Source organism: Hyperolius riggenbachi, chromosome 8, assembly GCF_040937935.1.
Source record: "Hyperolius riggenbachi isolate aHypRig1 chromosome 8, aHypRig1.pri, whole genome shotgun sequence".
NCBI lineage: Eukaryota > Metazoa > Chordata > Amphibia > Anura > Hyperoliidae > Hyperolius > Hyperolius riggenbachi.
In genome coordinates, this window is record NC_090653.1 from 205,300,356 (window position 1) to 205,325,141 (window position 24,786).

At 42.7% G+C, this 24,786-nt stretch overlaps 1 protein-coding gene across 3 annotated transcripts in view; it reads right to left on the reverse strand.

Annotated features, from left to right (window-relative positions):
* The window catches only part of GTF3C3 (general transcription factor IIIC subunit 3), a 127,055-nt gene that overhangs the window by 97,221 nt on the left and 5,048 nt on the right, over positions 1-24,786 (reverse strand). For 2 of the 3 annotated variants that reach the window (XM_068248116.1, XM_068248115.1), the window contains exons 3-6: positions 20,588-20,702; positions 19,699-19,880; positions 13,507-13,630; positions 4,666-4,857 (exon numbers count right to left, since the gene is read on the reverse strand). In XM_068248116.1, coding sequence (XP_068104217.1) covers positions 4,666-4,857; positions 13,507-13,630; positions 19,699-19,880; positions 20,588-20,702 — 613 coding nt within the window. The remainder of the gene's footprint in view (positions 1-4,665; positions 4,858-13,506; positions 13,631-19,698; positions 19,881-20,587; positions 20,703-24,786) is intronic. The other variant, XM_068248117.1, reaches the window with a different exon arrangement.

Genomic DNA, 24,786 nt, shown 5'->3' on the forward strand with positions numbered 1-24,786 from the left:
ATGACTCTCTGCAGTTTGTGCCTGTCGCTAGCTGTTGCCCCGGCATACCAGACAATGACTGAGGAGCAAAGGATGGATTCTATGGTGGCGGTATAGAAGCTGGTCAGCAGCTCCTGCGGCATGCCAAATTTTTTCAGTTGGCGCAGGAAGAACAACCTCTGTTGGGATTTTTTCTGAATTCTGGTGGTGTTCAGAAAAAGAAAAAAAAAACAACCCAGCAGAGGTCGTTCTTCCCGCAGGCCGCGGTATATGTGTGCAGGAATGAACTAAATTCAATAAATTATTTATATTGCTGTATAGCTATGTATTAGCTATACAGCTAAGAAATAGCTATACTAGTATTAAAGCGGAATATAACCCTGCATTTCAACTTTGCTCTAAAACATTATTTACAGCATATTATATGCAAAAAGCATTTTTTTTTACTAGACCAGCATTGGAAGGGTTAAACACAGAGGTTTTAAGTTCCGTGCAGACGTTCAGATAGTTACATTCTATTTAGTTAGATGTATCTATTGATAAACAGTTACACACTCTTTGGCTGTCCTCCAAGCTCCTTCTCAGTGAGAGAGATGAGTCACAATTAACACTTAAAAGATACATATTTGTAAACAAAAAGTATCTAACTGAAGTTCGGATGGTCTGCAGAAATCTCTAGGGACTTTAAAGCCCTGTGTAACCCTTCCAATGCTGGTCTAGTAAAAAAAAAAATGCTGGTTGCATATAATATACTGTAAATAATGTTTTAGAGCAAAGTTGAAATGCAGGGTTATATTCCGCTTTAATGTACTGATTAAAAGTGCAATACTTGCTTTATTGACTTGAGCTTGGTTTCAGCCACTCCCACATTTAACAGTAAAAACTGGGTCCTAATTAGGCAGTACTTTATACTCTGTGTTTACTGCATGACATTATATAAAGTGCACATGAACAATTTACAACCAGGCAGTGTAGTCACAATGGGAATATTTTTAGATGCACATTCTTAAAGGGAACTTGAAGTGAGAGGGATATGGAGGCTGCCATATTTATTTATGTTTAAGAAATACTAGTTGCCTGGCTATACTGCTGATCCTCTGCCCAAATACATTTAGCCACAGACCTTGAACAAGCATGAACGGGTGTTTCTGCCATTACTGTCAAATTTAACCTCCCTAGCGGTATGGACAGAAATGTCCGTTCAAAAAAACATGCTGTGAACAGTATAAACATGCATACACATCAATACTCTCCTGCACTGTATACTAGACCCTTGCTTGACACATTTTGGCAAGTTACAGGGAAAAAAAAGTTTTAAAAATAAATTTTATCACTGTTTGCACAGAAATCCTGGGGAAATTGAACGCTGGGAAGGTTAAGATGAGCTGCATGCTTGTTTTTGGTGTGATTCAGACAATACTGCAGCTAAATAGTTCAGCAGGGCTGTAAGGCAACTGGTATTGTTTAAAAGGAAATGAATATGGCAGCCTCCATATACTTCTCGCTTCAGGTTCCCTTTAAAGTGTACCCGGGCCAAAGCCCGGGTACACAAAATCAGAAACCTACCTGAAGAGAGGGAAGCCTAAGGATCTTATTGAGGTTTCCCTCGGTGCTTTGTTGTCCCCCCCCCAAAGATTAGCGACAAGTCATTGTCCCTAATCCTATTGGGGCTGCGCGACTCCTCTTCCGCATTCATGGCCGCCTAGTAGCCGACTGAGCCAACCCGCGCATGCGCAGTAAGCTGGACTGTGGGCTCTGTGTTACTACGCATGCACGGGCGAGCTCGAGCTTCTAATGTGCGGCCATGAATGCGGAAGGGGAGCCGCGTGACAACAATGCGCAGGAGTGCCGCATTCACCAACGGGGGACATCGGCCCAGCGAGGTAAGCCTCAATAGAATTCTGAGGCTTCCCCTTCTTCATGGTAAGTATCTGATTTTGAACCTGAGCTTCGGCTTGGGTTTGCTTTAAAGTAAACCTGAAGCAAGGAAATTCGCTTCAAGTTAGATGCTTACCTATGTAGAGGGCGGGGTCTGGATACCATAGAGCCTTCCAGCTCTGTTCCCAGTTAAAGCTGTTCGACCTAGCAGCTTGAATACCTCTTTGGGACTTCTCATGCAGGCTTCAGAAGTACTTGCGTCGCTGAGTACTTTGAAAACAAGTGTATCCGTTCTGTGCACCAGCGAGTGTGAGTTTATCTATGAGCAGCACAGATGCACCAGTCTTGGGAAGCACTTGGGGATGCAAGCACTTCGATAGCCTGTGGATGACTACCGAAAACACAGCAGGGTTTGTAAATTCAATAGGAAACGGGTGGAACGACAGGATGGAGAGAGGACCAGGAAGGCTCTATGGTATTCAGAGCCTTTCTTCTCCATAGGCAAATATCTTTGCTTCAGGTTCTCTTTCAACGACCTCCCATTTTATAGTTTCAAACATCTCTTTATTAGAGAGCTTCAGTAAAAAAGAAGAACCACCCTCCCATTTTATGAATGGACATGTTAGCAATTTTCATTAATAAGGCTCCACTTTTGAAGTTTATATATTTAAAGTAGTTAAATGGCTTGAGTACAGTTCTGCTCCTAAGTTTACATGCCCTTGCAGTCACTCACAGAGCCTCCGGTCCTCCGCTGCCAGCTAGTTTCGTTTTTGCTGACAGGCCCTGACAGGGAGTCGGCGGGCTTTCTGCACCAGTGCAGGCCTGGCCACGCGTATCATTCATGTTCCCGTCCTCAATAGCGTCCTGCACAGGCGCCGGATGCTATTGCAGAAGGGAACGCAAAGAAAAATACGCTTTGTCGGGCCTGTCAGCAAAAACGAAAGTAGCTGGCGGCGGGGGACAGGAGGCTCTGCGAGTGACTACTAGGGCACAGGATGGTTGGTAGAAGACCCAGGAAAGTAAAACTGATTTTTAATTCCTGGCTTAAGTGTCCCTGTAAGTCACAATCACTATGAAAAATGGTTAAGAAATCATAAATTCTGCCAGGGTATGTAAACTTATGAGCACAAGTGTATGTTGTTCCTTGCTGCAGGAGATTGGGAGTTGATTTCTCTGCACACAGGTGATAACATGATCCCTCCCACCTTCAACCCTCTGCTGAGAGAACTTTGTGCAGCCAGCACTGCAGCTAAGCATTCTCATCATATTCCTACTCCGTATATAATAAAGCTATCAATCCTTCCTGCATTTTCCCCAGTATGTTTGTAAGTCACATGTGTATCTCATCACACTGCCCAGCCTGCAATAAGACATTTTTTTTTTTTTTTTTTTTTTACACACTAAGATCTGTAGAGTGGCAGTGCTGGCCGCAAAGGAGCAATGTAGGGATCATTGAGATGAGGTATTGGGGGTTGTGGGGGGAAGCTTCAGGACAATACTGATTAGACTTGAATTACCAGTGCTGCTTCAGCTCTCTGCACTCTATGGCTGGATGTTGTAATTATGTGAACCTGGGAGGAGAGTATAAAAGAAGGGCTTTGAAGGGTGGAGGTGGTGGTGCAGTAGGGGTTAGTGTTAGGTTTCCTAGGGAAGGAGGTAAATTAGAAAAAGAAAATTTTAGACAGGGGCTTTATGCAAAAGTGCACTAACCAATTAAATCAAACCTTTGCTACAGCTATCAAAGTAATTTTTAAAGATAAAAGAAGCACAATAATTGTACCAGCATACGGGGAAAGTGAACTGCAGGAATGGTGACATGTTGGGTGGCAATAATCTCATGTTTTACAGCGCTGGTACCACAGGGTTTTTAAAGAGATAGGTGATACAGGGAACAGTAAAGTGTGAAGAGTCATTGCTTTTTTATGTCCTATTAAAAGTATATAGATAGATTCCTGTAAAAACTAAGGCAGGGGTCACACTTGATCACATCTGCAGCATTTTGCCGCAGACAAAAAAAAGCATGCGGAATCACATATAATAATAGTCTATGGTGCTGCTACAGACTTGCCACACACCAGCAGCATATATAAGTCTGTAGAAAAATAAAGTATATTTTTCCCATTATAAGACGCACCAGGCCATAAAACACTCATAGGTTTCGAGGATGAAAACCAGGAAAAAAAATATTCTACTACCGTACATTCAATTCATAAGATGAAGTTCATAATACCATCATTAGATTTTTTTATAAGTCATGGTTTAAAGAGAACCCGAGGTGGGATTCAATTATGTTACTGGGGCACAGAGGCTGGTTGTGCACACTAACACCAGCCTCTGTTGCCCCATGGTGTGCCTCCATGTCCCCCCTGCGCGCCGCTATACCCCCCGCAGTGCTGGCGACACGCAGCGTGTCGCCAGCACAATGTTTACCTATGCGCTGTCAGTCAGCGCCGCTTCCCCGCATCGGCGCTACCCGCCCGCGTCACTTCCCTCCTATCAGCGGGAGGGAAGGGAGACGGGCGGGTAGCACCGATGCGGAGGAGGCGGGGGAGCGGCGCTGACAGACAGCGCTTAGCTAAATATTGTGCTGGCGACACGCTGCGTGTCGCCAGCACTGCGGGGGGTATAGCGGCGTGCAGGGGGGACATGGAGGCACACCATGGGGCAACGGAGGCTGGTCTTAGTGTGCACAACCAGCCTCTGTGCCCCAGTAACATAATTAAATCCCACCTCGGGTTCTCTATAAGTGATGGGTTGATGAAATAATTTTTCATACTATTATTTCATTTTCCAACAATGTTGCTATACCTTTGGAGTAACAGAAGATGGCCTGCTTGATGTTGTCCTGTTCTAAGGACATCTCTGCCAATCGCACCCACTCCTCTGTGTCACTAGGGTTCAGATGGGCTGCAATTAGCTCAAACTGCAGAGACTTCTCCATGTCCCCTTGGTCTTCATAGATCATTGCAAGAGTTGAGAAAGGTTCATATGCTAAAGGAGCTGGAAAGAAAATCAGAAACATTTTACATAAAGGAAAACGTAATCCTGAAACCTAACTATAGCTGCATTCCTTAGACTGCAAGCCTGTATGGGCAGGACCCTTTCTCCTACTGTATTTTAATGTGGCTGTATTTTCTGACTTTATGTCTACTTAGCGCAAGATGTGCTGTACAACTGTGTTTTGATATATAATGCCCTTGTTTGTCTATGCAATTAGTCTGTATTCTCAATATTTATGTATGTATTAGTCTGTATAATCAATATTTAATAATTATAATAACAATTATAATAACAGGCAAACATCAAAAAACACTATTTACTCCAGTTGTGTATTTTGTGGATGGAAAGCCGCCGGAAGCGTGATCGAGGACGCGCACGGCCAGGGTGAAGTTGCCTGGCGACTGGCTCGGTTGCCGAAATTGAAACTCAGCCACTGCAGGGGACTGGAGGATCATTCCAGGACAGCGCCGGGACAGGGCAGCTGTAGGGGGCTGGTAGAAGCCCCAGGTAAGTGATACTCTTTTTTTTCAGTTTTTCCCTTTAAGAAGGGTTTGAGGCTACAGATAGCCCTTTTAAAGTGTACCGGAGATGGTACACTGTGCTTATAGTTAGCTGGGGCTTCCTCCAGCCACATGAGGACCGTGGCCTCCCTCGCCGTCCATTCTGCAACTATGACTCCCGGTCAGTTGCAGCCAGTCGTAGGCTTCTGCGCAGTCTAAGTGCCTGCTTGAAGTGATGTCACTGTTCAGGAAACTTCTGAACCCAAAAGTAGCTGCAGATTCACAGCCGGAGTGACTGCAAGATCCTCACATGCTAGTGCAGAGTCGCTGGACAGGACTCTGGCATAGCCAATGTGCAGAAAGGAGAGACACACGGAGTCAGTAAAATTGTTAGTTGCCCCAAAGCGGAGGCTGTACACTAACTTTGCCATACAGTACTGTATTGTTTATATCAAGTTGACACTGGGAGAAAGCAAGAAGGTGAACTGTATGGACATTTATATTAAGCATCACCACCAATAAGCATTGCTCAGGACGATTTTACATTAGTATCTACGGTATATTATTTTATCTTATCCTGAAGTATCTTACCCAGTAAGTTTTATATGACTCATATTGACTGATATATTCTCTTGATAAAGAACATTTTTTAAATCAAAATCCAGCTCTCCAATTTTTTATTTTGCTTCATAAATGTTTCAGAAGATGATTGCACTTAATGAATCAATAGGCTTGAGCCAGAAGAGTGCAGTAATATTGCCATGGATAGACAGTGCACAGTAATATTACCCTTACTACCGTGAGCTACACTTTTAGCACGACCCGTGGTACTCAAGTAGAATACTACAGTAACAAGTGTTACTATCATGCACAGCAATATTTCGATGCTTTTGTGCATAAGGCCCAATAATTCCTTAAACAATATTTTATTATTTATTATTAAGGTTTTAATGCTTTACATTCTTTCATTTTGGATATACCGTCAGTTCTATAAATTTGTGTACATAGGAACTGATTAAAGAGTATCTGAGGTGGTTTAAAAAACAAAAACAAAATCAACAACAGATACTCCCCTAAGGAGAGGGAAGGCTCTGGGTCCTATAGATTCTAAGCAGCATCCACATAGGACTCGACCCTCCAAAGTATGATACATAGCGGACTTTTATTTATGCATTAGCGCTAATATACTACACAAACAGTGTGCTATATTAGCGCTAATCCATAAATAAAAGTCCGCTGTATATCACACTTTGGAGGGTCGAATCCTATGTGGATGCTGCTTAGAATCTGGACATTGTTGTGAGGATTGATGGACCTCTCACCACACTGGACTCCCCGTGTTATCTAAATTTTCTCTGTGGCCGGCAGGTTTCATACTACATTGTTCTGGGTCCTATAGAGCAAGGCTTTTCAACCTGTGGTACACGTACCACCGGTGGTACTTTGCTGTTGGCCAGGTGGTACACACCAGGATTGCCCGCATGCCACTTGTCCTGGTCCTATCCTGCCTCCACAAAGTTTGGCTCCTCCTCCCTCGCTCCTTGCTGTGCTGCTCTGCAGCATACTTCAGACCTCAGATCAGTGGGGAAGAGACAGCCAGGCAAATAGTGCACAGTAATGGTGCAGATACAGAAAGTGACATCACTGCACACTTCCTGTATTTGAAGTATACGCGCCATCACCATGCACCGTTTGCCTGACTGTCACTTCTCTGCGGCTGGCTTACCGATGATCTGAGGTGTGAACTATTCCGCAGGGCAGCACAGCAAGGAGTGAGCAAGGGGGGAGCCGAACTTTGTGGTGAGTCACTGCCTAGATCTCAGCTCTCTAGTGGTGGGACCAGGCTACCTATAATTATGCAGGGGGGGGGGGGGGGGGGAGCACTGTAATAACAGTGCAGGAGATTTGGGCGCAGCCTGCACCATCATAGGCCGAAATAGGAATTACGGCTATAGCGGCGCACAGTCAGTAACTTCTGCGCCTCCAGAAGACAGTGCTGAAGTTGCTTTTAAAACACTGCAATTCGGCTTCCAGCAATAGCCGTATACCAGCTGTATCATGCACCCAAGTCTCCCAGCGGCCAGTTCATATGTATGCGTGAGGGGGGGGGGGGGGGAAGAGAGGAGCTTGCAAGGCTACCTATATTGGCAATCTACCTACAGATTGCCAATACTGACAATATGTTGGCTTGCAATCTATTTGTATTTGTTTTATTGTAGTCGTTTCATTGACAAGGTGGCAATAAGTTTGTATTGCTAGATACAAGTCAGGGTCACCAGCAGGCAACCACTGTAAAGGCAGGTGGGGAGATTGTCCTGACCCCACTCAGGATTAAGAAGTCGCTCTCTGCAGACAGGAAGAAAGGGTAGCAACCCTCCACCAAGGGTGGACTCAAAATTGTATAAAATGAACACACAATCTAATTGTAGTCGTTTTCCCCACCAATGCCTCCTACTTTTCCCCTCCCATATGCCCTCTTCTTTTCTTAAAGTGCACATGTAAAAGTGGGGGTACTTACCTCAAGGAAGGGGAGGCCTTTGTATCCTAAAGAGGTTGTCCCCCTTCCTCCACAGTAGAAGGGATCCAGCTCTGGGAGCCCCAAAGTTCTCCTTGTCGGTGTGTGCGCATACAAAATAGTATTTGTTTTCCTTGACTGCAGTGCTTGAGTTTAGGTCTTCTTTAAAGAGGTTCTGTGGGATTCTAAAAACCAATCAAACAAGCTGACACTTATCTGGGGCTTCTATCGGCCCCCTGCAGCTGTAATGTCCTGTGCCGTCCTCCTACGATGCTCCGTTCCCGCCGCCGGTCCCGGTTTAATATTCGTCTAAACAGACGAATAATGTTAGCTCCTGCTCGCGTCTTCGGGAGCTTACTGCATAGCCGCAGTGTAATAACTCGTGTGATTACACTGGGACCGGTGTCGGGAACGGAGCATTGGAAGAGGACGGCGTGGGACATTACCGTTGCAGGGGGCCGATAGAAGCCCCAGGTAACTGTCAGCTTGTTTGATTCCTAGGATGCAAAAGAACTCATTTTAAATGAGAAGAATATGGTGGCTGCTATATTAATTTCCTTTTAAACTATATGAGTTGACTGGCAGCCCTGCTGATCTATGTCTCTGCAGAAGTGTCTGAATCACACCAGAAACAAGCATGCAGCTAACCTTGCCAGATCTGACAATGATGTCAGAAATACCTGATCTGCATGTGCTTGTTCAGGAGCTGTGGCTAAAAGTATTAGAGGCAGAGGATCAGCATGATAGCCGGGTAACTGGCATTATTTAAAAGGAAATAAATATGGCAGCCTCAATATGCCTCTTACTTAATTTCTCCTTCAACTGCTCACAGTTGGAAAATGACAGTTAGAGAATGGCAGTTGGAAAATGACAGTTGGAAAATGGCAGTTGAAAATGACAGTTAGAAAATGGCAGTTGGAAAATGACAGTTGGAAAATGACAGTTGAAAAGTGACAGTTGAAAAGTGACAGTTGGAAAATGGCAGATAAAATTTGACATTTGGAAAATGGCATTTAAAAATGACAGTTGGAAAATGGCAGTTAAAAACGACAGTTGGAAAATGGCAGTTAAAAGTCCAACTGTCATTTTTCAACTGTCATTTCTAACTGCCATTTTCCAACTGTCATTTTCCAACTGCCATTTTCCAACTGTCAAATTTCAACTGCCATTTTCTAACTGCCATTTTTCAACTGACAATTTTAACTGCCATTTTCCAACTGTCATTTCTAACTGCCATTTTCCAACTGTCATTTTCCAACTGCCATTTTCCAACTGTCAAATTTCAACTGCCATTTTCCAACTGTCATTTTCTAACTGTCATTTTTCAACTGACAAATTTTAACTGCCATTTTCCAACTGTCATTTTCCAACTGCCATTTTTAACTGCCATTTTCCAACTGTCATTTTCCAACTGCCATTTTCCAACTGTCATTTTCCAACTGCCATTTTCCAACTGTCATTTTTCAACTGACAAATTTTAACTGCCATTTCCAACTGTCATTTCTAACTGCCATTTTCCAACTGCCATTTTCAACTGCCATTTTCCAACTGTCATTTTTCAACTGTCATTTTTCAACTGCCATTTTCCAACTGTCATTTTCTAACTGTCATTTTTTAACTGACAAATTTTAACTGCCATTTTCCAACTGTCCTTTTTCAACTGTTGTTTTTTAACTGCCATTTTGCAACTGTCAAATTTTAACTGCCATTTTACAACTGCCAAATTTCAACTGTTTTTCGACTGCCATTATTTTCCAACTTGCAAAGAGATAAAAACAGGGAACACCAAGAGCCCCAATAGTGTAATTCGAACTGGACAAGGTGGCAATAAGTTTGTATTGCTAGATACAAGTCAGGGTCACCAGCAGGCAACCACTGTAAAGGTAGGTGGGGAGATTGTCCTGACCCCACTCAGGATTAAGAAGTCGCTCTCTGTAGACAGGAAGAAAGGGTAGCAACCCTCCACCAAGGGTGGACTTAAAATTGTATACAATGAACAGAGGCGCCAAAAGTATAAGATTAGATTAAATGAGCTTAAAAACCAACTTAAATGGCAAAATTGAAGGAGGAAGTGGTGGTCTTACCTCCCTCAAGCAGACACGACAACGACTGCGATTCAGACAGTCAAACACATTTATTAGGAACTCCAAAAAGAAATGCAACGCGTTTCGCAGGTTCAACCCCGCTTCATCAGGCAATATAGGGAGAAGTATCAAACAATCTGCACAAGGATTCAAGTTAAGCGCCTTGAATCCTTGTGCAGATTGTTTGATACTCCTCCCTATATTGCCTGATGAAGTGGGGTTGAACCTGCGAAACGCGTTGCATTTCTTTTTGGAGTTCCTAATAAATGTGTCTGACTGTATGAATCGCAGTCGTTGTCGTGTCTGCTTGAGGGAGGTAAGACCACCACTTCCTCCTTCAATTTTGCCATTTAAGTTGGTTTTTAAGTTCATTTAATCTAATGTTATACTTTTGGCGCCTCTGTTCATTGTATACAATTATTTTCCAACTGTCATTTTTCAACTTCCATTTTTCGACTATCCTTTTCCAATTGCTTCCTTCTTCCTTTCCTATTTTATTTATTTCGCAAACACGAGCCTTGAGATCCTCAGTGTTGAATGTTGATTTGCCAACTCATTTTGTGTTTTGGAGGCTAGATTTGTATCACGATTTGCACAATTTAAAACTGGCTATCTCTAACAGTGACAGGTGTCAGATATGGTGGCTGGATAGTGCAATGGTTAAGGGCTCTGCCTCTGACGTAGGAGACCTGGGTTCAAATCTTGGCTCTTGCTATTCAGTAAGCCATCACCTATTCCGTAAGGAGTTCTTTGGGCAAGACACTCTAACACTGCTACTGCCTACTGAGTGCGCTCTAGTGGCTTCCTCGCAATCACTTTGATTTCGACAGGAGAAAAGTGCTATACAAAAAAAGGAATTATTATATGGATAACTGTAGAGAGGGTGTGGAGGAAAAAGCCTATGTTGGCTTTTTATCTTCCTATCTTGCTCCCAGTCTAATGACCCATTTATTGGCTTCAGCTTTCATAGTGGTTCTCTTTCCAGGCTAGCAGCACTTTTAGCCACCTTTGAAACTTGTCCACACATTCTCTACCTTAGTGCTTGGTACTAGTGTTCCTCTACGGTGGTGACCCTCCTTTTCTTGGGCTACTTCAAATGTATTTGTTTATTGTGCATTATGGTGATTTATTGTTGCTGAGTTGTTTTTCAGATTAACTTGCACTGTATTTTTCTTGATAAAGAGGTACTTTGTTGCTTTGGAATTTTGGATCATCTTAATTACAGAATGAATTACAGATCTGTCTGTACCAATTTTTTGGAGTGCCGACCATTTACTTCTCTTTACAAAAATGTATGGCACGTGTGTTGCTCTGCATGGCAGTATTAATTGAAATGAGACAGCACTGTGTTGGCACAGAGATGAATACAGCAGTATATTGTCAGAACACAGCACAGCACGAGTCTGTAACACATTACTGAAATAAGCTCAGCAATGCAGCAGTACATCCTGACCTTCACGGTTGTTATCAAATTACCCTTTTAAAGGACCACTATAGTGAAAAAGTAAGCAGTTAAAATCTTTCATAACCAACATGTTTTGGACTAGTCGAGTTCCTCACTGGGGATACAAAGGGTTTTCTTTGATTTTTAAAATAATTTCCTAAATGGCAGTTGCTAAGTGTAACTGCCAAAATAGGACCAGCCAGCATCCCTACTCGCACACTATTTTGGCAGTCAGACTTAACAATGGCGTTCAGCAAATGCTTTTGAAAACCAAGGGAAACCCTGAGACTCTATTGTGAGGAGATGGACTAGTCCAAAACCTGTTGGTTCTGTCAGCTTTTGAAGCGGACCTAAACTGAGAGCTTCCTCTCTGCTCTAAGGAGATAAGCAACAGCATCATAACTTTAAAGAAAAACATTTCTTTCTTACAACTTACAGAAATCTTACAAAAGCCTGCTGTGTTTACTTTCTGGTGTCCTAGGAACACAAAAGGGTTAACCTCCTGTTTACATATTAGCCCAAACTATGGCATAGAGTGGCACACCTGACAACCCTAATTTACACTTGCTGTTTACTTGTTGATAAGGCCTAATTAGACAGACTAATCTCTCTAGACCAGAACTTTGCACCTGTGCTACGCTTGCCACCGGTGGTACTTTGCTGTTTGCCAGGTGGTATACTCCAGGTTTGCCTGCCACTTTATTGCCCGCATGCCATTTGTCCTGTCTCCATAAAGTTTGGCCCCCCCTCCCTGGCTCCTTGCTGTGCTTCTCTGCAGCATACTTCAGACCTCAGATTAGTGTGGAGGAGATGGCCAGGCGACCGGTGCATAGTGATGGCGCACATACAGAAAGTGACATCATTGCTCATTTGAAGTATACACACCGTCACTGTGCATCGCTTGCCTGGCTGTCTCTTCACTGCGGCTGGCTTACCAATGTTCTGAGGTGTGAACTATTCCGCAGGGCAGCACAGCAAGGAGTGAGCAAGGGGTGATCCGAACTTTGTGGTGAGTCACTGCTTAGCTCTCAGGTGGTGGGGCCAGGCTACCTATAATTAAGCGCGTGGGGGGGGGGGGGTGGCACTTGTATGGCTACCTATATTAGCAATCTACCTCTAGATTGCCAATACTGACAATATGTAAGCTAGCAATCTAATTGTAGTTTTTTTCCCCACCAATGCCTCATACTTTTCCCCTCCCAAATGCCTTTTTTTCTTAAAGTGTACCTTGTAAGAAAAAAGTGCCTCTGGGGGTACTTACCTCAGGGAAGGGGAGGCCTTTGTATCCTAAAGAGGTTTCCCTCTTCCTCCTCAGTAGATGGGATCCAGCGCTGGGAGCCCCATACTTCTCCTCATCAGTGTGCGCTTGCGCAGTAGCTGCTCTCCATTCAGGCTCCAGCAGAAACAGCCAAGCCCGACCGCATCCAATCTACTGTGCAGGCACACTGGTGGTGCTTAAAAGTTTTCAAGCAATAAAAGTGGTACAGTTAGTGGAAAGGTTGAAAAGCCCTGCTATAGAGCGTTCCCTTTCTTCCTACAGTGCTCACGTTCCAGTGCTGGATCCCCTGTTAGAAGTCTCCAACAAATGGGTCAGAGACAGCTCACTTCTGCCGCTGCTGGAGAGTTCAGCAATCTTCAGGAGCCCGAGTGCTCCCGAAGATGGCCGCTCCGTACCGCGCATGCGCAAGCACGCATTCTTACGCAGTTGTGCTTGCACAGTACAGGAAGCCTCTATAGGACTCAGAGCCTTCCCTCTCCTTAGGGGAGTATCTGGGTTTTTTTTTTAAACCACTTCAGATTTTCTTTAAAATAAATAAGTGCTGTTAAAATTCTAAACTACACAATTTGTATTCTTTTTTGAGCAAGCAAATATTGAACTTATAGCTATAAAAGGAAAAGGGGATGCTCATGCTTTCATGTAAGAACATACTATAAAAACATTTTATAATCTAAGCTTTTATACTCCATGCAATTAGAAAACCTCAAAAGTAAACCACAAAATGCACTCTGCTACTCAAATAAGTGACTTTAAGTCAAACCTACATACAGCTACTGAAACAAAGACTTCTATGGATGCTTTCATTCCCAAATACCATGAGTTCATACCTTGTCTAATGATTTCCATGCACATTAATATGGCTTCCTCTCGTGCTCCGCGAGCAAACCGAATGTTGGCCTCTCCCATCAGGCCTCTGAGAGCTCTAGGGAGTTTACTGCGGGGTCTTTTTTCCTAAACCATAGGAAGTGCAAAGTAAATATTGTGACATGTAACAAACAAATCTCTTATCCTTTCATCGCCCATCTCAACTACCGTGGGGAAAAGAATCACCCCCTTTAAAATATTCACATTTCGTTGCTTTGCAGCCTGAAATTAAGACATACCGGTACCAACATTTCTATTTATCAGCTTTATTTACTCAATGCAGCTTACAAAAGTCAATTCTAAGATAAAATGGCAACAGTCCACAAAAAAGTAAAAAACTAGAAACAGTGGCCAAATGCTTTTTTGCTACCAAGCATAAAAGCTTTTGGCATAGTTTCCCTTTGATTTGTCAAAGCATTTTGAGCCCCTAGGGGCACTACAGCGAAAAATTATAAAATGTAAAATATGTGCAAACATTTACAAATAAGAAGTACAATTTTTCCATGGTAAAATGAGCCATAAATTACTTTTCTCCTATGTTGCTGTCACTTACAGTAGGCAGTAGAAATTTGACAGAAGTGACAGGTTTTGGACTAGTCCATCTCTTCATAGGGGATCCTCAGCAAGGCTTTTATTCTTTATAAAGATATTCCCTAAAAAGGATTTAAACAATGATGCTGGCCAGCCTCCCCGCTCGTTACACAGTTTTTTGGCAGTTGGACAGAGCAACTGCCATTCACCAAGTGCTTTTGAAAATAAATATTCCCTGAGAATCCCCTATAAAGAGATGGACTAGTCCAAAACCTGTCACTTCTGTCAGATTTCTACAACCTACTGTAAGTGACAGCAACGTAGGAGAAAAGTTATTTATGGCTCATTTTACTCTGAAAAAAGTGTACTACTTATTTGTATATGTTTGCACATATTTTAAATTTTATAATTTTTCGCTGTAGTGCCCCTTTAAAGGATGCATACAAACCCAAGCAGAAAGCAGCCCCAAAACATCATGTATGAAAGAACATATGTATAAAAAAAGCTTTATCATACAATTCAAGAACAATGTTAAAATAATTAAACCATCCACCAATTGGTGGAGCCTGGGGGAAAATGGGCAGATACAAACTGGCAAGCATATACAGTAGCAGTAAAAGTATGTGAACCCTTTGGAATTATATGGATTTCTGCACAAACTGGTCATAAAGTGATCTGATCTTCATCTAAGTCACAACAATAGACAATCACAGTCTGTTTAACCACTTGACCACTGAGGGGTTTTTTCCCCTTGTGGACCAGAGCAATTTTCACCTGTCAGTGCTCCTCCCTTTCTTTCGCCAATAACTTAATCACTACTAATCACAGCGAAATGATCTATATCTTGTTTTTGCCGCCACCAATTAGGCTTTCTTTGGGAGGTACAGTATGCCAAGAATTATTTCATCCTAAATGCATTTTAACATGAATAATAAGAAAAAAAATGAAAAAAATTTATTATTTCTCAGGTTTTGGCCATTATAGTGTTAAAATAAAACGTTCTACTGTGGATGAAAGCCACACATTTTATTTGCCCATTTGTCCCGGTTATTGCAATGTTAAAAAAAATTCCCTAGTACAATGTATGGCGCCAATATTTTATTTGGAAATTAAGGTGCATTGTTTCAGTTTTGCGTCCATCACTAATTACAAGCCCATAAATTAAAAATTAATAATAATATACCCCCTTGAAATAAATATTACAAAAGTTCAGTCCCTAAGGTAACTTACTTATATTTTTTTTTTATCAAGAAGTTTTAAATCAGGATGATACCAATGTCACAGGCCGCAAGGCCGGTCTGCGGATGGGGTCAATCGATCAGAGTCAGAAATCCTCTCACACTGTCATTTTGTCCATCACGAAGCGTAAACCCGACATCGCAATTTGATGAACTGACTAATGGAGGAAGCGTTCGGACACCAACGGATTCACCACAGACATACAATTCAAAGATCTGCCACCAAGCAAGTTACGCAGCCCGCTACTGTAATTATGCTACTTTCGAGAAAACTCTATTAACCCTTTGCGGTATGCAGGAACCTGGGTCAGATCTGACTATCTGAGCCGGATTCACGCATACGGGTTATACATGTACACTGCTATTAACCACGTGGTAGCGGTTTCAGGAGAATGGGTACGATTGTGTATGTTCAGCAACAGGTCATAACCGCTAAACAATTTTTAAAATGTTTAATAACAAAGACGCATTACATACAGTTATATACACCAATTAACATATCACAAAGCTTAAAAATAAAGGGGTAAAATTAGAAAGTTCTTACTTAGTTATGGCTGCAGTCCAGTTGGAGAATGAAGAAACAGAGTCCAGTTTAAAAGTAGGCATTAATGTTTAAGAGTCCTTGAAACACAGCATGCGTCGGTTCCCCATAAACACAAGCATGGACTTTCCTGGTCAATGGAATTTGGAGAACTTGATATTCAATTTTTTTTTATGTAATTTTTTCTTGTTTTTTCTATACAAATTTTTTTTTTGTGTACTATGGGAGGATGTGGGAGGGAAATAGTTAAATATAAAAGTCAGTGTGGGAATTTTTATTAAATAAAAATGAATTTTGGTGTAATTTACTATTTGGCCACAAGATGTCCTCAGTCATCATTTCCGATTCACGTACGTAAGCACGAGAATCGGAAGTAATGCGTGGCACTCAACAGGAAGATACAGTAAATACCTGCGTCTTGTAGACACACCGGTATTCATTGAATCAGGGACTTAGATTTATGAATGGGATCTGCGTTCCCATTCATTCATCTCCCCACTAACCGGCAGTAACTGCGGCGCGCTCGCATGCAGGAGCGACTTGTATTCACGGCCCTGGTGCATCCTGTGAACTTTGCAGGGCTGTGAATATACTGCACGGCGTGCAACAAGTAGTTAAACTAATACTACACAAATAACTAAATGTTGCCATGTTTTTATTGAACACACCATGTAAACAGTCACAGTGCAGGTGGAAAAAGTATGTGAACCCCTAGACCAATGACATCTCCAAGAGCTAATTGGAGTGAGGTGTCAGCCAGCTGGAGTCCAATCAATGAGATGAGATTGGAGGCGTTGGTTACAGCTGTCCTGCCCTAAAAAAACCCAACTCACACCAGTTTTGGGTTCGCTTTTCCCAACAAGCATTGCCTGATGTGAATGATGGCTCCCACAAAAGAGCTTTCAGAAGACCTACGATTAAGAATTAACTTTATTTGCATAAAGCTAGAAAGGGTTATAAAAGTATATCCAAAAGCCTTGCTGTTCATCAGTCCATGGTAAGACAAATTATCCATAAATGGAAAAAGTTCAGCACTGCTGCTACTCTCCCTACGAGTGCCCTTACTGTAAAGATGACTGCAAAAGCGCAGCGTAGAATGCGGTGAAAAAGAATCCTAGAGTGTCAGCTAAAGACTTACAAAAGTCTCTGACATATGCCAATATCCCCGTTAGCGAATCTATGATACGTAAAACACTAAACAAGAATGAAGTTCATGGGAGGACACCAAGCCACTGCTGTCCCCCCCCAAAAAAAACATTGCTGCACATTTCTGAGGCACCAGGTATAACCCGGACATACCGCTGTCGTGTACTCCTATCATTTATTGCCTGATGAAGCGGATTTAGGCCTGCAAAACGCGTTGTGATTACCCCCTGGAGTGTACCAATAAATATACCTTGTCTTGAATATACAGCTTGTTGTGTCTGCTTGAGGGAGGTAAGTCCGCCGCTACCTCCTAAGCAAATTTAAATAATTGCTGATTTTATCCTTTTTCCGCCTCTGTTCTCTTTTACAATACAGTTATGAGTAGTGTATGTTATGGTACTGTAGACTGCGAAAAAAATATATGGATGCATATAGCTATATGAAATAAATATGGAAACTAGCATTACATATGTTTGCGAAAGACAAAACAATGGGAAGAAGCAACATGGACAGAGGACTCTAGGAACTTTGTGGAGATGATGTACCTTAATTACTGTTTATTATGTACCTGTACTATTTTAACCACTTTACCCCCAGCCGTTCGGATTTCTCCGTCCCTTTTTCCACTTCTACTTCCTGTACGCTTGCAGGTCGCATAAACAAAAACTCACTGTAAAACTACACCCTAAAGCATTTTTCATATACAAATACATTAGTTATACATTAACCTCCTTGCCGGTTATCCCGAACTCAGTTCGGGGTAACCTGCGCAGGAGGATTTCTCAGGCCCCGCTGGGCCGATTTGTATAATTTTTTTTTTCCTACACGCAGCTAGCACTTTGCTAGCTGCGTGTAGTACGCGATCGCCGCCGCCGATTCGCCGCTACCCGCCGCGCCGAGCCGCCCCCCAGACCCCTGCGCAGCCTGGCCAATCAGTGCCAGGCAGCGCTAAGGGGCGGATCGGGATTCCCTCTGACGTCACGACGATCCCGCCCGGTCGCCATGGCGACCGGGGAAGCCCTGCAGGAAATCCTGTTCTCAACAAGATTTCCTGCATACTCTGATCGCCGAAGGCGATCGGAGTGGGTGGGGGGGATGCCGCCGCTCAGCGGCTATCATGTAGCGAGCCCTGGGCTCGCTACATGATTAAAAAAATAATTTTTTTTAAAAGTGCGGCGCTGCCTTAAAAATTAACTCATTACCTCCCACACTCCCCAATTTTTATTTTTTTTCTAATTAAAAAAAAAAATACAATTAAAAAAAAATACATAAATAGTTACCTTAGGGACTGAACTTTTTAAATATTTATGTCAAGAGGGTATAACACCTGTTACTTTATAAACTATGGGCTTGTAATTAGGGATGGACACAAAACTGAAAAACATGCACCTTTATTTCCAAATAAAATATTGGCGCCAAACATTGTGATAGGGACATAATTTAAATGGTTGTCTAACCGGGACAAATGGGCAAATACATTTCATGGGTTTTAATTACAGTAGCATGCATTGTTTAAAAACTATAAAGGCCGAAAACTGAAAAATAATAAATTTTTTCCCACATTTTTTCCAATTTTCCCATAAAAACACATTTAGAATAAAATAATTCTTGGCATAATGTCCCACCTAAAGAAAGCCTAATTGGTGGCGAAAAAAACAAGGATTTTCATTGTGATAAGTAATGATAAAGTTATAGACGAATGAATGGAAGGAGCGCTGAAAGGTGAAAATTGCTCTGGTGCTCAAGGGGTAAAACCCCTCAGTGGTGAAGTGGTTAACTACAAAAAAAAAAAAAAAAAGACATGGGGAAAAAAACTTTCAGATTAAATGCAATGCAGAGTCGGCATTGCTATGGTGACGGCACTCACCCGCAGATTGGCTGCGGACGTAGTCAAACAGCCGGACCACCAGACAAGGGGGAGGTTGATGACTGGCAGGAGGGATGTGGGGACAGCTGGTGACCATGATCAGGGGGACAGAGGACGTCATGGGGGGGGGGGGGGAAGAGAAGGGTCACAAGGGGTAGCAGAGGAGCTCACAAGGGGTAGCAGAGGAGGACACATGGGGACAGGAGCAGGAGTTGACAAGGGGTACAAAGGAGGTCACAAAGGGGCAAAGGAGAATAGAGGAGGTCACAAGAAGGGCAAAGGAAGACACAAGAGGGGCAAATGAGGACACAGGAAGACAGAGGAGGTCACAAAGGGGGCAAAGGAGGACTCAAGAAGGAGAGAAGGTCACAAGGGACACAGAGGCGGTTACAAAAGGGAAAAAGAGGAGGTAACAAAATGTACAAGAGGGTCATAATAATTGGGGGGAGAATATCCACAAGATGCCCCTGCACCATGGACGCAGCAGGTTTAGTTTATTTTTTCCCTGGTTTTTATCCTCTAAACCTAACTGCTGAATTCGGGCTGTTTGCATTATGAAACAAAAAATTTAGCTTTGCGATTAGCCTTTATGCCCCACTGGTATTCATGTCAAATTGTGTTCCCAGCAGCTTTGTTCAACAGTAGAATTTGCCAGTAAAACTATTTTGAAGTGCATGCAAATTTTATGCGAATTGTTTGCAACCTGGAAGTGGGCTAATTAAAATCAAAATCAACAGTGCATTTGATCAGCTCAAATTCGAGTTGCATACATTTGTGTAAAATCTGAATGCATGTCAAAGGACAATCTCAGTTCAACAGATATGGACAATACCTTCATCATTTTTTTGTTTTCTCTGTTGAGTTCCATCTCTAGGGCAAAGACGTCTCCAGCAGACAGCGGTTCAGCATTGTCCTCTCCCTCTTCCTCCTCATCTTCCTCTTCACCATCATCTTCTCCAATCATAGAGGCAAATGCACGCTGTACAGACTTGCTTACACCATCCGAAGTTTCTTCTTTACAAAAAGCACACACATGGCAATTACTGATCATGCACACTGAACCCCCCCCCCCCCCAACAAATTCAAAGAGCAACACGTCAGCTACAAGAAAATCAACACGAGACACCTACATACACCACTAGGAAGTGCCTAAACAAAATAATGGTTAGATATGCAAATTAAACCCTAAGGCTACTTTTGCACTTGGTACCTTACAATCGTACTGCGGCAGGAGAGCCTGGGGCAGGACAAACGCATTATGTCCCCTTTCACATTACCCTGCAGCAGAATATGCTGATAGAGTAATATGGGTACACTGACCCCCGCTCAGTGGAGTACTTCCTGCTGGACAGGAAGTACGTCACTGGTTTACACACGTGTGCTACTACTGCTCATGCATAAGTACCGCGCGGCCATGCTTTGTCATAGACTTGCATTGCTGCATAATCCGTGTGGCAGGCATGGATCATGCGGCAATGCACTGCAGAGTTTGCGGAGGCCTAGCGTCAATTTAGCTACTTCCCTCGCATCTCATTGCTCTGGGGGTAGCGTGAATGGTCTGATTGAGACTAATGGCCATTGGAATGGGGAGCATGAAGGGAGCGGACTGCAATGCAGATATTGACGCAGTAAGTGTGAAAGGAGCCTAAAAAAGACAACAAAACCAAACATACGTGGAGAAGATGCTCAGTGAATAGATGTTGCAGTTTAATGGCAAATACCTAGGTCCTCAGTGCTCTTTGTGCTTTTTGACAAGTGTTTCTCTGATGTAGATGGCACATTGGGATCTTCAGTGTCACATTCTGCTGGGTCTGCAGCTGTTTCTGTTGGTGCATCCTGAGTCCAACAAAGTAATTTTGATTATGCAGTATCCCATAGAAAACCAATAAAATATATTGTAAGATAAAACAAAACGTACATTATAGGACATTACACATTATGCATATAAAGGTATGGTTTCCAGTATGCTCAAACAATGTATAGTATAGCTCTGTTATATGCAACAACGATCACCAAAAGTTTAGGTTATAGGATTCAGGTATTGGTGGGTACCACATTTTGACTCACAGCAGCAACATGTCAGTGGGAAGAAAAAAAAGAATTCCACAAAACTATATATTCCTCATTCCTACCCAACCCATCCAACATATCCAAGCTAATATTTATAGCCTAAGTCCAAGCAAATAAGAAAATACCTTTATATACGTTCAAGGGGACCTGAATTGAGATGGAAATGGAGTCTGCCACATTTATTTCCTTTTAAACATTACAAGCTGCCTGGGAGTCCTGCTGTCTTTTAGGCATCATATGCCTGAACTAAGCATCTTGTCAGACTTCAGTCAGAGCGCCCTATCTGCATGCTTGTTCAGGGTCTATGAATAAGTTTTAGAGGCAGAGGATCAGCAAGACCTCCAGGCAATGTGCATTTCAGGATTCTTTTAAGAGGTCACTAATCTATTGCAGTTTATTTTAGTTGTAATAAAGCAGTCTCATACCAACTATTTGTGATTATAGATCTTGTCACATACAGTAACCACAGTGCTTCTGTTCTTACTACTCTCTTAACAAAACACAATTATGCAATGGAGCTAGTGCTGACTAGTTCAGCACTTTTCTGCATTCTTCCACACCAATCTGTAATGAAGTGGGGTGTGAAGCCACCTTCCTGCGTTGTTCTGCTGTCTGTCCATACACCAGGAGCTACTTGCGCCTGCGCAGTAGAGCGGACCCGACTGGGATTGGCTATTTCCGCCTGATCCCGAGCTGAGAGTCGCTACTGCGCCAATGCTGGAGACGGGGAAGGTAAATATTGCGCCTGCACCACAGCCTGACAAATTGTTGGCTGTGGCTTCGGAGGGGCCCAGCGAGACCACCGTGGGATGGAGGAGGACGGGGGAAGCCTCGATAGGATCCAGAGGCTTCCCCTGCCGAGGTAAGTACCCCGCAGGGGCCCAGTTTTTTTTTTTGTTACAGTCTCAGTAGGGGAATATTTTCTGCTATTTTAACCACCCAGAATCCCCTCCTTAGAATTTGTATTTACTGACTGACAGCATGAGTCACTGTAGGTCAGAGAAAACTGTAAAAATCTAATTATCAATTATCCAGTGCATATGAGTACTCATTTGAGTAGTGATTGATTTATCTAATTTAGTATTGTTTCAGGTATTTGGCACGAACGGGATTGGCTGATACCGGATAAGTGTGCTTTCTGGTTGGTTGAGACTTAATGTTAAAAATAATCTTAGCTAATACAGAACTATACCCCACTTTATATACTGTACATACCATAAGCTCTGAATTAAATATTAAAATACAGTAATAGAAAGTATATTAACCTGGGGGAGCCATGGAACTCAGTCTTTAAGCACAGCAGAGCCCACAAAGAGCCTAAGAAGTTGGCCTTCATCACTGTAAGTACTTCCGGTGATTTGTGATGGTTGGTTGTGACTGCTGGTTAGTTGAGTTCTGGATAACCAGGACTGTACCAATGTGAACACAGCTGTAGGCAGCTAACTTGTTACTAGCTAACTTGTTTTACTGCAGTGAAGTGTCACAGTCCAGATGGGGGCCCAGTTATTAAATTGACAAAACAGAATAATTGGCCATGAAATAATGTTTCCATTTTGAGTTAAGACACAATGGGCAGCAGCTTCAGAAGGGAGGATATAGAACGGGAAACATGAGGTTTTGGATTTAGTAGCCACACAGCTGTTGGTGTTTTGCTAATGGTACAGAAGAGGACAGCTGGAATCTGATAAGTTGCCTTGAGTAATACACACACTTTCCTCCAGTTTGTATAATCTTAATAAATGAGTTCCCAAAATTGTCACCAGGGAAATCAATTCATACCAATGAATGCTTTACAACTTCCTTTAAACTCCATGGACAGATTACACTATGTCCTCATTTAAATTTTTTATGTATGTTGTTGCACATATCATTTTGAATAGTTTATTATACAGAGTTGAAAAACTCACTTTCTTCCCATTAGGTACCTCCTAGAAAACCCCATATAAGAGAGTACCCTATGTATGCTCGACCTTGTTTGTTTGTTTTTATATTGTTGTTGCATATATCATACCAGAATTACTCACTGCATAATTATCTTTAAAGCTTTACTTTTTAAGACACAAAAAATAGACCTAACAGAAAATAGTCACTAAATTAAATATTTACATTTTTGAGGCTTTTAGCAGAGCAAACATACACAAGGAAAAACACTTTTGATGAAGTAAACCTGAACTAAATGTTCCTTTACTTGATCTCATTGCTGCCATGTTCTACGTAACTAAATAACATTGTTTTACTACTACACATTATCATCTAACTTTGCTGGACAGATCTGCACAATTTGTTGTCTCGGCATTATGGGGCTGCTAAATTATGCGCTGCAAATGCGGCATTTCAATTACCTGTATGGGCCACACTTTTTCTGACTTCAACAGATGGTTTCTACTTCTGGGATTCACAGAGATACAATTGCAGAAAAGTCCCCATTAACTGCAATTTAGGCAACTGGGAGTCTTAACTAACCGGCATGCCCCAGTGATCATGGGGACTCAGCTTTTGGCAGGTTTTTAGGCTTTTTAAATACTTACTTAGCTAACAGTGACTTGTAGCAACCTTCCTGCAAAGGCTAGTGGGTTGCTAGTGGCATCTGTGCAAGCAAGGCGGCGTGTCGCAGTCACCTGACCCGATACGGGTCAGGTGACATGCCACCTTGCGTGCATTGGGAAGTCGGAAAGCTGATAGGAGTCTGCTTGCTGCTGCAGGAAGGCTTCTACACATCGCTGGTGGCTCGGTAAGTATTTAGAGGGGAGGTTTGTGCTTTTAATGCCGGTTGCTCAAGCAAGCACATGTATCTGGCATCAGGCGATCCCCACCAGTGCTGGATACTCGGGACTCTGCTGTACTTCATTAAAAGGGAACCAGAGAGGAATGGGTTGTTAAAATAGAAAAAGCTTTTATACATACCTGGGGCTTCTTCCAGCCCCATAAGCCTGGATCGCTCCCACGCCGCCATCCCCCGCTTCCTGGAACCGCCGGTACCGGGCCCGTCACTTCCGGCGGACGCGGCCAATTGTCCGCATCACAGGGGCTCCCTCCATACCCGTACGCATGCGGCTGCGCAGTAGGCAGCCTCATGCGTACTTATATAGAGGGAGCTCCGTGTGATGCAGAGAATCGGCCGCGTCCGCCGGCCGACTGGCGGCAATGACGGGACCCGGTACCGGCGGATCCAGGCAGCAGAGGACGGCGGCGTGGGAGCGATCCGTGCGTATGGGGCTGGAGGAAGCCCCAGGTACGTATAAAACCTTTTCTTAATCCTCTCTGGTTCCCTTTAAAGAAGCACTACAGTGAAAAACGGTAAAATTTAAAATATGTGCAAACATATACAAATAAGAAGTACACTTTTTGCAGAGTAAAATGAGCCGTAAATTACTTTTCTCCTATGTTGCTGTAGCTTACAGTAGGTAGTAGAAATCTGACAGAAGTGACAGGTTTTGGACTAGTTCATCTCTTCATAGGGGATTCTCAGAAAGGCTTTTATTCTTTATAAAGATATTCCCGAAAAAGGATTTAAACAATGATGCTGGCCAGCCTCCCCGCTCGTTACTCAGTTTTTTGGCAGTTGGACAGAGCAACTGCCATTCACTAAGTGTTTTGAAAATAAATATATCTCTGAGAATCCCCTATAAAGCGATGGAGTAGTCCAAAACCTGTCGCTTCTATCAGATTTCTACCACTTACTGTAAGTGACAACAACATAGGAGAAAAGTCATTTATGGCTCATTTTACTCTGGAAAAAATGTACTTCTTATTTGTATATGTTTGCACATATTTTAAAATTTTACAATTTTTCGCTGTAGTGCCCCTTTAAAGAGAGTCTGTAACAAAATTTTGAGCCTTATTTCTTCTA